Consider the following 12,551-nt stretch of genomic DNA (forward strand, 5'->3'; position numbering starts at 1 on the left):
CTGAAGTGACACTGAACAGAGCAGAGCAGCCAGGCCAGGCTGGGGCAAACACTGCCCTGTGGCTGGAATGGAAACATCTGTGCTGTGGGACAGCAGCGTGTCCCAGAGCAGCTGCTGCCAAAATCCGGCTCTGGAGCGCCCTGCTGTCCCTGTGCCACCTGCCCCACCAGCCACAGGCATCCCAGCCCTTCCCACAGGGAAAAGGGGCATTGTTCCCCATGGGGAGACTCAGCTGGGTTCTTCATGCAGCAGAAGCACAGCTGGTGCTGGAGATGTGGTGCTGGTGAGCTGTGGGTGCCTGGAGGTGCTGGGCAGAAAGGCCTGGAGGGTGAGCAGAGCTGTCAGTGCTGCACAGGGAGCGGCTCCACAGAGCCCTGGGAGAGTCTGCCCTGGCAGGGACCTTCAGGCTCATCCTGGGCATGGGCAGGGACATCTTCCACTGTGCCAGGGTGCTCCAGCCTGGCCTTGGGCACTGCCAGGGATCCAGGGGCAGCCACAGCTGCTCTGGGCACCCTGTGCCACTCATACCTTGGGATGCCTCAGCTGGGATGGAAGGGAAGCAACTGCTCCATCAGTTGTCAGCTGGAATGTTTTCAGGAGGAAAAATCCCTTAGGAAATGGCATTGCTGCCCATGTTGGGAATGATCACACTCACATCCATATGTCTTTCCAAGCTCTGGAAGTAAAAATACAGGTGGGGTGTCTGCTTTGTTTGACTGTGCCTTGCATTTTCCAGAGATTAGTGGCAGAGAACAATTGGAAGAGGATAAAATAGCCCAGGATGTACATTTGGAAAAATAACAACTGGATTTTAGCGCTCAGGATTCCTTCTCTGGGGGACTTAAAACAACCTCATGATGTTCACTTGTTACAGGATAATGTCGAGCTGCTTATCTGTAGTAAACATTAAAAGGATTAGGTTTTTTGGAACCCTTTGTGCTAAGAGAGAATCCAAACTCATTTTTACCTCCTGCTGTACTTTTCCAGCTATCTCCTGGTGGCTGCTCCAATCCAGCACGGTGCTGGATACAATCACTGACATTTGCTGTGCAAACCAGGAGCCTCCCCAGGGTGCTGCTGGATGGGTTCTGAGGGCTGGGAGGGCTCTGGGGACTCATTTTTCCCTCGGGGCTCTGCTGAAGGTGGGTTTGGGTTGCAGAGGGAGCAGCAGCAGCTCTCAGGTCTGTTTTGGGCTCTGGCTGTGGGCAGGGCAGGGGCTCTGGTTGTTCTGTCTCTGTTGTACCCACTGAGCAGAGAACAGGAACAGAGTGAATTAAAGTCACAGAATGGTTTGGGTTGAAAGGAACTTAAAGATCATCCAGTGGCACCCCCTGCCAGGGCAGGGACACCTCCCACCAGCCCAGTTTGCTCCAAGGCCTGTCCGACCTGGCCTTGAACTTCTTTATTCAGAGATTACAAAGTCAAGTAAACACATATTTTTGCTTTTGGATACATGCAGAGGCTTAATGATGTGTTTAGCAGCAGCTGACAGCTTCTGTTCCAAACACTTCAGTCAGTGCTGCCGGGCTCCTGTGCCAGGCAGCTGTGACAGCACAGGGAGGGGCTGCAGGGGCTGCTGCCTTGGAGTGGGGACACTGAGCTCTGGAGATTGTGGCACCACGGAACCACAGACCAGGTTGGCTTCTGTGGCACCTTAAAAGTCATCCCATCCCACCCCTGCCATGGCAGGGACACCTTCCCCTGTCCCAGGCTGCTCCAAGCCCCAGTGTCCAACCTGCCCTTGGGCACTGCAGGGATCCAGGGGCAGCCACAGCAAATCTGGGAATTCTATCCCAGACCTGCCCACCCTGCCAGGAACAATTCCCAATTCCCAATGTCCCATCCATCCCTGCCCTCTGGCAGTGGGAGCCATTCCCTGTGTCCTGTCCCTCCATCCCTGTCCAAAGTCCCTCTGCAGCTCTCCTGGAGCCCCTTCAGGCCCTGCCAGGGGCTCTGAGCTCTGTCTGGATCCTTCTCCTCTCTAGGTGAGCACCCCCAGCTCTCCCAGCCTGGCTCCAGGCCTGGAACAGTTCTGGGGCTTTCTCTGGACTCTCTCCAGCAGCTTCAGGTCCTCCTGATTTTGGAGCTAGGGCTGGAGGCAGCTCTGCAGGTGGGGCCTCACCTGGATAAAAAAGTCAGGATCCACATGAGGGACAAACCCAGCAGAGGGGTTTGAACTTTTAAGGGGTTCCTTCCTAAGAGTAACCGTGTTTTCCCTAAGTGGGAGAAGGTCGGGAGGGGAAGAAGGTCAGTGGTGCCTGTGGAGCTGTGAGCTGTCACCCCAGGGGGCCCTGTGCCCCTGCCACGGCTGTGCTTGGTTCCGTGTGTCCCATCCTGGGCCATTTAGTACTGATGGTTTCAAGCACAGCCCTTTCCACATGGGAGATTATTTAGGAAAAGCAGCAAGCTGTTCAGATAATGGGGAACAGGTGCACAGCGTTAGAGAGCGGCCAGGCAGTGCAAGGAACAGCATTTTTCCTTGCTCGTGGTTCTAAGAATCCTGAGGGATGTCTTGGTGAGACTCAGCAATCCCAAAAAGGAGCTCTATAATTAACAAAGCCTGCCCAAACCTCTGGAAATATTTTGGAAACATTTGATATCATGAAGGTGGTACTGTAGTTAGGATATGGGGAGTAATGTCCTCAGGAATTACTCTGGGAAGGCAAAGCAGATGGTGAACCTTCTTGAGAGTCAGTGCTATCATCCTCAGGAAAAGTGTTAATTCCCAACATAAACAAAAATCCTCGAGCTTGCCTGGTCTGCTGGGCTGGAATGTGTTTGTGTTTCATACTCCAGAGCAAACTGTGGGGCTGTGCAGCTCTCATGGAAACCACTTGACTGGCAGTGACGACTTGAATGACTCTGAATTACATCCAAAATGTGGTGCATTCCTGTTTCCCAATCCATGTGCCAAATTTTGCCACATTCCAAGACTACTGGTGGGCAATGCCAGTCCAGGGACATCAGCTCCTGAACCTGGTGAAGGGTCTGGAGTGGAAATATGAGGAACAGCTGAGGGCACTGGGCTCGTTCCTCCTGGAGGAAGCTGAGGGGAGCCTCGCCAGGGTCTGCAGCTCCTCCCGAGGGGCAGTGGAGGGACAGGCACCAATTTATTCTCTGTTACCACCAACAGGATCCCAGGGAACGGCTGGAGCTGGGTCAGGGGACGTTTAGCTTGGATTTTGGGCAAGGTTTTTCCCCCAGGGAATGGTCCCGGCCCCGAGGCTGCCAGAGCAGCTCCAGGAGAGCTTGGACAGCGGTGCCAGGGGTGCCCAGGGTGGGAATGCTGGGGGTCTGTGCAGGGCCTGCAGTTGGATCGATGGTCCCTGCGAGTCGCTTCCATCTCGGGAGGCTCTCTGATCCTGTTACAGTAACACTGCAGCATTTGAGCAGCTGGGGGTTGCTGTTATGAATTCTCTTTGTTTGCACAGTGACTCACGAAGCCTCGCTGTGTTTTACAATGATTTCTCCTGGCTCGCCGTTGTCTGCTCATTACCGCGGCTCAGGCACAGCTTTGCACAGGTCCGGGGCCGGTGCCCGCTCGCAGCTAACTCCTGCCACCTGCCGTCTCCTTCCTCTCGCTTCCCCGCGATCCTGGCTTCTTTGGGATGCGGAGGGGTCGGGGAGCGGAGCTGCAGCTGCCCCGCGGCCCGTGGGGAGCGGCGCTGAGCGGCCGCTGCTCCCCGCTCTGCGCTCCCTGCTCCTGCATCCCCCGAGAGCCGGCACGGGGAGCGCACAGAGACATCCCGGGCAAGGCCACCTTCCTTCCCTGCTCCTGCATCCCCCGAGAGCCGGCACGGGGAGCATGGAGACATCCCGGGCAAGGCCACCTTCCTTCCCTGCTCCTGAATCCTTGGAGAGCCGGCACGGGGAGCATGGAGACATCCCGGGCAAGGCCACCTTCCTTCCCTGCTCCTGAATCCCCGAGAGCCGGCACGGGGAGCATGGAGACATCCCGGGCAAGGCCACCTTCCTTCCCTGCTCCTGCATCCCCGAGAGCCGGCACGGGGAGTGCACAGAGACATCCCGGGCAAGGCCACCTTCCTTCCCTGCTCCTGCATCCCCCGAGAGCCGGCACGGGGAGCATGGAGACATCCCGGGCAAGGCCACCTTCCTTCCCTGCCCCACACTGCTGAGACACAGCACTGCCTGGGTGTGATGGTGTTTGCAGGGGTCTTAGGATGAGGGAAGAGATGAGAATGTTGACTCCATGTTTCAGAAGGCTTGATTTATTATTTTATGATATATATTGTATTAAAACTATACTAAAAGAATAGAAGAAAGGATTTCATCAGAAGGCGAGCTAAGAATAGAAAAGGAATGATAACAAAGGCTTGTGACTGACCAAGACAGTCTGGACAGCTGGACTGTGATTGGCCATTAATCAGAAACAACCACATGAGCCCAATCACAGACCCACCTGTTGCATCCCACAGCAGCAGATAACCATTGTTTGCATTTTGTTCCTGAGGCCTCTCAGCTTCTCAGGATAAGGAAAGGATTTTTCATAAAAGATGTCTGTGACACCTGGGCTAGGGCCCATACCACTGGGATGGTGGAATCACTGGGGAAAGATCTCCAAGATTATCAAATCCATCCATTCCCACCTCTATGTCCCCAGGTGCCACATTTGCACGGCTTTAAACCCCTCCAGGAATGGAGACTCCACCACTGCCCTGGGCAGCTCTCCTGGTGCTGCTGTCACCTTTCCTCCTCTGGAGCCTGTTGGACTCTGGCAGGGCTCAGTTCCCTGGAATCCCTTGGTGGGGAGTGTCCAGCACTGGGAAATGTTGGTCAGTAGATCTGATAACACAGGCTGGAGGCAGGCAGGGAATGCTGGCAGCTCCCACATGTCCTAGAGAGATCTCTTATGGAGACAGAGATTTATGAAAGATTTATAGGGGCCTTAGATATCAAATTTCTGGCCCATATGATTAGATAACACAATTTATATCACAAATGGGGTGTCTCGCTGTGAGTGCTGTTACTTGGGATAAACTAGAAAGGAAATTTTGGGGTTTTTTTGTGCTTTGTACCCTGCCATCCTTATTTTTAAGTAGGCAAATGCAGCTTTTTTTCCACTTGGACAAAGCTGATGGGGTGTGCAAACTTTGGAGAGGATCTCACAGTGTGTGCAGTGTTCTGAACACAGTGATGAAGTTTTTCCAGCAGAGCTCAGCAGTTAACTTCCAATAGAAAAAAAAATAGTGGGAAATGCAGCTCTGAGAGGGCAACTTTACAATCCCATTGCAGTTCTTACTAATTCCAGCAAGTGTTTGTTTGAGGGATACTTTTGGTGCCAGGACACAGTTCCAGGTGGGTGTTGTGCAAACCAGGAGCAACTGGTGACAAACACAAGGTTAAACTCTTGCTCTGTGCATCTCAGGTCACATTTTCCCAACATTGGATCATCCAAGGGGAATATTTTCCCATATTCCAGTTCTTGTACCTATTAAAAAGCAGTGACAGCAGAGTAATTCCTGAGTTTGAGGATCTTGCTCACGGGCTGTACCTCTGGGAGTGCCTGTTCGCTCCTGGAAGAGGTAACTCCAAACTCTGGGATCAGTTCCTTTTTGGGGAATTTTCTGTTAACTTCTGGCTGAGCACATGGGTGGCTGAGTGCTGGATCAAGGCCAAGGAAAAGGAGTCTGAGGAACACTGGTGTGGCTGCACATTGAACTTGAGGAAAGGAATAAAAGCACTTTTCGGTTGGACTAACCACGTGATCCGTACGGCAGCATTCCAAGTGCTGGAACGGGGAACACGGGCAGCAGGAGCTGGAGCAGCCATGGTGTTCCAGCTGGGCATTGGCTGTGGAGGCTTCTCACCACAGCAGCAGTTCATCAGTGATGTAGAAATCTGGAAAACTTGCAGGATTCAGGCAAGTTCAGGCGTTAATACTTCATGTGCTCCTCCTGCCGCAGTTAAAGCTCTTTCTGCAGAGAGGAGGGAGAGCTGGGGTTTTCCCTGCCACTGTGCCCAGGGAATCTTCTGGATTAAGGAGTGGAGGGATGGAGAAAGGCACAGCAGGAACCACAGCCTGGTGTCCTGGTGGGACAGCATCCAGCATGGGATGAGGTGCTGGAGCAAACACTCAGCTGCTGCTGCAAGAGGCAAAACCTGACTTCCAAAGGCAAGGAAATTCCTCCTGAGCATGGCCGTACCTCACTTGGCTTTCTGGGCCATGGTCACACATCTGGTGTTTCTATCAGGCCCAAAGGAGCCAACCTGCTCATTTTCAGCATTTACGAGGGGTGTCTTTGCTGGAGTGGCCAGGGTGACTTCAGCCACGGGTCACAGCAGCCAAGCTATGAAAGCACAAGAAAGTGGGTGTAAAATGGAAAAGGTGACAAGAAGTTTTGTGCTTTTTTTTTTAGTTTCTAAACAGCCCTTCATTTTACAGCACAGATGTTTAAAATTCACTGAACTGATACCTTGAATGGCTAAAAACATGGTTTGGGCATCCAGCTCCCACAACTGCCAAGTGTTTGCAAATCTTCCAGGGTTTCAAAAGTTTGGTTCCAGAGCAGATGGGGACAGGGCTGGGCTGGAGAGTGTTGTTACATTGTGGTGCCTTTAGTTCCTGTTGTGCTTATAAGATTTGGAGTGAGGTTTGGCAAATTGAACCCCAGGGCTTGTGCAAAAGGCATTGAGGGTGGAGTGGGGTGTTTAGAATAATGGAATCCTGGAATGGTTTGGGCTGGAAGGGAACTTAAAGCCCATCCCATTCCATCACTTGCCATGGCAGGGACACCTCCCACTGTCCCAGGTGCTACAAGCCATCTCCAGCCTGGCCTGGGGCACTGCCAGGGATCCAGGGGCAGCCCCAGCTGCTCTGGGCACCTGTGCCAGGGCCTACCAGGGATGGATTCTCCATCATCTCTGATCTATCCCTGCCCTCTTCAGCTGCTGTGTGCTCGTGCTGAGAGCTGTGCTGAGCTGTGAGACATCCGTGCTGAAGGCAGCATGAGCAGAGGCAGCCAGCACAGGAGCCTCCAGGGTCAATGGTTCTGGCCACGCAGGGTCCTCCTGGCACTCAAGGGAAATGGGCCAGTGAGTGGCTCTGATGGCCACAGCCAGTGACACGGTGGGAGCCACACTGAGGTGATGCAGTGAGCTGTGCTGAGGTGACACAATGAGCCTCACTGAGGTGACACGGTGGCAGGGAGCCGTGCTGAGGTGACACGGTGGGAGTGCACTGAGGTGACACGGTGGGAACCATGCTGAGGTGACACGGTGGCAGAGAGCCGTGCTGAGGTGACACGGTGGGAGCTGCACTGAGGTGACACGGTGGGAGCTGCACTGAGGTGACACGGTGGCAGGGAGCCGTGCTGAGGTGACACGGTGGGAACCACGCTGAGGTGACACGGTGGGAGCTGCACTGAGGTGACACGGTGGGAGCTGCACTGAGGTGACACGGTGGCAGAGAGCCGTGCTGAGGTGACACGGTGTGGGCCGCGCTGAGGTGCCCTGCGAGCCCTCTTGTGGCAGCGTGTGACACGCGGTGTGTGTTCCGTTCGCAGCTTCGATGTGGAGAATGGCCCGTCGCCGGGGCGCAGCCCGCTGGACCCGCAGGCCAGCTCCTCGTCGGGACTCGTCCTGCACACCACGTTCCCGGGCCACAGCCAGCGCCGGGAGTCGTTCCTCTACAGGTCCGACAGCGACTATGACCTCTCACCAAAGACCATGTCCAGGAACTCCTCCCTCCCGAGCGAACAGTAAGCACCAATTCAGCTCGTGCTCTACACTCTCCTGGAGCTCTCTGTGCTGCTCTAACCCTCCGAGCTCTGTTAAGAGGAGCTTATGGGTGGTTTTGGCACATTTCACAGCTGGAATGCACAAAACGGGTGCTGATCCAACATCCTCTCCCATCCCATCCCTCAAATATTCCCATTTTCTCCAGAATTTAGCAGAAGAGCTTTCAAAGCCCTATCCTGGAATAACAGAGAGGTTGTGCTGTACTTTTATTTACAGTATTGCTGTTCCCCATCCTGTTTTGGGGCTGTTCCCTAGAACCAAGTGGAAAATGAGATGGATGGCTGAGCTTGAGAGGATCAATACCCACAGAGTATCCCGGATTCCCAGCCCCTTATTTTGAAAGGCACATCTTGAAGTTTTGAAGTGGCCATTCAGCTATAAAAAAAGTGCTCGTTAAACAAAGTTGAGCTGTTGCGAAAGTTTTGTCACGAAATGGAAATCTGAATATTAGCCAGATCCACGAGAATTCTGCGAGAAAATATTCCTGCTGAGTTAAAACTGAGTAAATATTTATTGAAGGAAACACTCCAAATTATGCAAATAGTGTTTCGTGTAAACGGTGGGTTGTAACAATTCCCAGCAGTGTGCAGGGGTGGGGGAATCCCATCATTTCCCCCAAATTCGTGGCTGTCTGCAGCTGAAGTGTCCACCCACTGTGGGCATCAAGGCTCTGTTAGCACTTGGGACAGAGTCTCTGTGAGTGTGAAGACAATTTTAATTAGACTTAATAGCGCTGATACCCGAGTGAGGATGAGGGGATGAACTCTGGCAGCACAGCAGGGAGAATTCCTCTTTGGAGGGGTCCAGCACTGGTGGAGAGCTCTCCAGAGGGTCCTGTGGCAGCCTGGATCTGGCTCTGCTGCCCTTGCTCAGTACATCCTGTTATTAATTATGGGATTAAGAATAGAATTGACCAAAATGTTGCTTCTCAGAGTGCCTAAAGGGGCTCCAAGAGAGCAGGAGCGGTACTTGGGACAATGGATGGAGGGACAGGACATGGGGGAATGGATTTAAGCTGAAAGCAGGTAGATTTAGGTGGATATTGGGAAGGAATTCCTGGCTGGGAGGGTGCCCAGAGCAGCTGTGGCTGCCTCTGGATTCCTGGAAATGTCCAAGGCCAGGCTGGGTGGAGTTTGGATCCACCTGGGGTACTGGAAGATGTCCCTGCCCATGGCAGGGGTGGGACTGGATGGGCTTTAACTCCCTCCCAAGCCAAACCTTTCAATGATTCTATACCCTGCCATCTCTCAGTTAGGTCCATCATACAGAATGTTTCATACACACTCAAGTGCCATAACTAATACCAAAAAAAAAGAAAAAAAAAAGGCAAAAAAAAAAAAATCCCTCTTATTGCTGGTATATTTTGCTCACAACTTCTGCTCAAATCTTCCGTGATGAAAACAGCCAGACAAAACCCGGCGTCTGAACAAGGTTAGAGACTGCGACAGAGATCAACAAAAGCCAGGAAATTCAAAGGTGACCTTTCCCCGCGCCACTACGGTTGGTTTTTTTCCACCGCGGTGCAAGCATGAGCCTTAACTTTTGAATTTCCTGGCTTTTATTGCCTGGCGTTCCCAGTCCGAATGCTCGCTGCAGCCGGTTGTTTTGGATATACACAGTGACCTTTCCATTAGGAACAAGCTTTTATGTGGTGTTAACTAAATGCTGCATGGGTACGTTCATGAGGAAAACCCCCTCAGGAAAACGCTCCTTCCCTGAGGTGAATTTCACTCTGTTTGAAGGTAAATTTGTACAGAAATTTATACATTTTTCTCCGTTTTTCCTTAGGCATGGCGACGACCTGATTGTCACACCTTTTGCCCAGGTGAGTTGGTGGCATATTGGCCTCTAAAATAGTTTTTCCAAAGTATTAAAGCGGAGAAGGTGACACCTGTGGTTTTGTCTCCCTCAGGTGCTGGCCAGCCTAAGAAGCGTGAGGAACAACTTCACGCTTCTCACCAATTTACAAGGCACCTCCAACAAGTAAGCCTGGCTTTTTAAGCTCCTTCCGTACACAGGAGGAGCCGGCGGGGCCCGGGGAGCGGCGGGGCCCGGGGAGCAGCGGGGCCCAGGGAGCAGCGGGGCCCGGGAGCGGCGGGGCCCGGGAGCGGCGGCCGCGGTGCCTCAGGCTCCGCCATGGCCTCACGGCTCCCGCGGTTTGCGCGCGACGCCAGGGGGCGCCGTCTGCCCTCCCCTCATGGCGGCCCTCCCCTCATCCCCTCATCCCCTCATGCTCTCATCGCTCCGTTCCCTCACCCTTCATTCCCTCACCGCCTCGTCCTCTTGTCCCCTCATCCCCTCATGGCGTCCCTCCCCTCATGCTCTCATCGCTCCATTCCCTCACCCCTCATTCCCTCACTGCCTCGTCCTCTCATCCCCTCATGGCATCCATCTCCATATGCTCTCATCACTTCATTCCCTCATCACCTCATCCTCTTGTCCCCTCATCCCCTCATGGTGTCCATCCCCTCATCCCCTCATGCTCTCATCGCTTCATTCCCTCACCCCTCATTCCCTCACCGCCTTGTCCTCTCATCCCCTCATCCCCTCATCTCTTCATCTCTTCGTCCCCTTATCCCTTCATGCCCTCATCCCCTAACTGAGCCTCATCCCCTCATTCCCTCATCCTTTCATCCCTTCATTCCCTCATCTCCTCACCCTCCTCATCCCCTCATCCCTTCATCCCCTCATCCCTCCGGCCCTCCCTGAGGAGCAGGCATTGTGTTTCATCTTGTGCAATGTCCACTATGAATCATGGGGGCAGTTTGGGGCCTCACACCACAAAAAAACACACTGAGGGGTTGGAGAGGGATAAGGAAATGGATCTGAGGAAGGATCTGGAGCCCCAGGAGAGGCTGAGGGAGCTGGGAAGGGTCTGGAGCCCCAGGAGAGGCTGAGGGAGCTGGGCAGGGGCTCAGCCTGGAGCAAAGGAGGCTCAGGGGCCCTTGTGGCTCTGCACAGCTCCTGCCAGGAGGGCACAGCCGGGGGGGTCGGGCTCTGCTCCAGGGAACAGGGACAGGAGCAGAGGGAACGGCCCCAGGCTGGGCCAGGGGAGGTTTGTTTGAATATCAGGAAGAGTTTCTTCACAGAAAGGGTTCCCCAGCCCTGGCACAGCTACCTGGGGCAGGGGTGAAGTGCCCATCCCTGGAGGGATTCAAAATCCCTGTGGGTGTGGCACCTGGGGACACGGGTCAGTGCTGGCCTTGGCAGTGCTGGGTTGGACTTGGTGATCTCAGAGGTCTTTATCAACCTAAACAATTCCATGTTCTTTGTTGTGTGGCCACCTTGGCTATCCCAGGCATTCCATAATGGTCCTGCCCTGCATTTCCACCACTGCTTCACAGAGCAATAATAATCCCAGAATTGTTTCATTTGGAAGGGATCCAGCAGAATTAAGTCCAACTCTTAATTGGCCCACAGAGGGATCAAACCCCCAAAGCTGGTGTTATCAGCACCAGGCTCTACCCAACAAAGCTTATCTCACATGAGCTGTTCATGGCCAAAGGGCAGATGTCAAGGGGAGCACCCCAAACCTGGGGCTCTGGGAACAGCAAGGATTTCCCAGAAGCAGCATCCTGGAGCTCAGCTGTGAGAGAGCTGCCCAGAGAAATGAATCCCACATCACTTCCTTTGACACTGATTGCTCTGAAGGAGGAAGGTGATGCACTCAGGAGGAGGATGTTGTTTTTCCTACCTGCTGAACAGGAGTAACCAAACAAACTCCTTTTTAGGCCTTTGTCCGGAACCACCGTTTCCCCTTGGCTATTTATACTGAGCCAGTCATCGTCAGCCTCTGGCCTGCTGGGCCCCAGAGAGCTGTTCAGCCTCAAGCCATCATCACTCATTCCTGGCGAGGTCTGCTGTGCACCCACCCGTCCCCCTGATCCTTCCCTGGCTCCAGAAGGGAAGGATGAGGTGCAGGAATGTCCCCAGTGGGACGCCACGGGCTCGCTGCGCTCCAGGTGTGAGTGGCATCACCTGGTGCCCACCACGAGCTCAGGGTCTTTATTTTACATAAAGCCCAGCATTTTATCCAGGCGTGAGGTTTTCCCTCCTGTTGATTCCTGTTGGCAAATTTGGATGGGGAGGAACCGCCGCATTCCAAGGTGGAGGTTAATAAAAACCCAGATGGCTCAAATATTCCTTTTTTTTTTTAAGCTTTGCTTTTTTGGAAAGCTTGGGCTTTTTGGCAGTTCCTAATGAAGAATCTGAAATTGGACAGGGCCGGAAGGAAGCGAGGGTGTAACCTGTAGGACACACAGGCATCTTACAGTATCCTTTGGAGAACATTCCCAGATTTGATTGAGGTATAAAGTGTTTGCTTGGCCAAAGTAAAAGTCATTAAATTTTTAAACCCTCCCATGCCAAACATCCCAGTCCATGGCAGAATGTGCTTCCAGGTGCCGTGGAGCTTCCTGCACAGTTTCCAAAGAGTTCTGCTGGGTTGCAGCCATGCTGCCAGCTCATGATTTTATCATCTGTCTCATGATATGTGACATTTTACTTAAACTTCTGCTCTGGGGATCATGAGAATCTCAGCTTTCCTTTACCCCCTCTTCTCCTCTTCTCCCTTTTTTCCTCCTCCTCCTCCACCCCTCCTGGCCCGAGCAAGGAAAAAGAGGATGCTGTCCCACATATTTGCTGGAAAGTATGAATGTTAAGGCCTGCAGGAAAAAAAACAACTGGCAGTCATATTTTTTGGACTTTAACGTCAGGGTTCTTGAGGCAGTTTCCTGATTGGAAAAGAGGAGAGGATGATTAATGGCTTTGGAGTGGCGGAGTTTGGCAATTGC

At 53.2% G+C, this 12,551-nt stretch overlaps 1 protein-coding gene across 3 annotated transcripts in view; it reads left to right on the top strand.

The window, feature by feature from the left end:
• The window catches only part of PDE4B (phosphodiesterase 4B), a 179,501-nt gene that overhangs the window by 111,859 nt on the left and 55,091 nt on the right, over nucleotides 1-12,551 (top strand). For all 3 annotated transcript variants that reach the window (XM_071436931.1, XM_071436932.1, XM_071436933.1), the window contains 3 exons: nucleotides 7,524-7,718; nucleotides 9,547-9,583; nucleotides 9,671-9,741. In XM_071436931.1, the coding sequence (XP_071293032.1) occupies nucleotides 7,524-7,718; nucleotides 9,547-9,583; nucleotides 9,671-9,741 (303 nt within the window). The remainder of the gene's footprint in view (nucleotides 1-7,523; nucleotides 7,719-9,546; nucleotides 9,584-9,670; nucleotides 9,742-12,551) is intronic.

This window comes from Agelaius tricolor, unplaced genomic scaffold (assembly GCF_023055355.1).
Source record: "Agelaius tricolor isolate 1412-34295 unplaced genomic scaffold, bAgeTri1.0.p SCAF_11, whole genome shotgun sequence".
NCBI classification, from domain to species: domain Eukaryota; kingdom Metazoa; phylum Chordata; class Aves; order Passeriformes; family Icteridae; genus Agelaius; species Agelaius tricolor.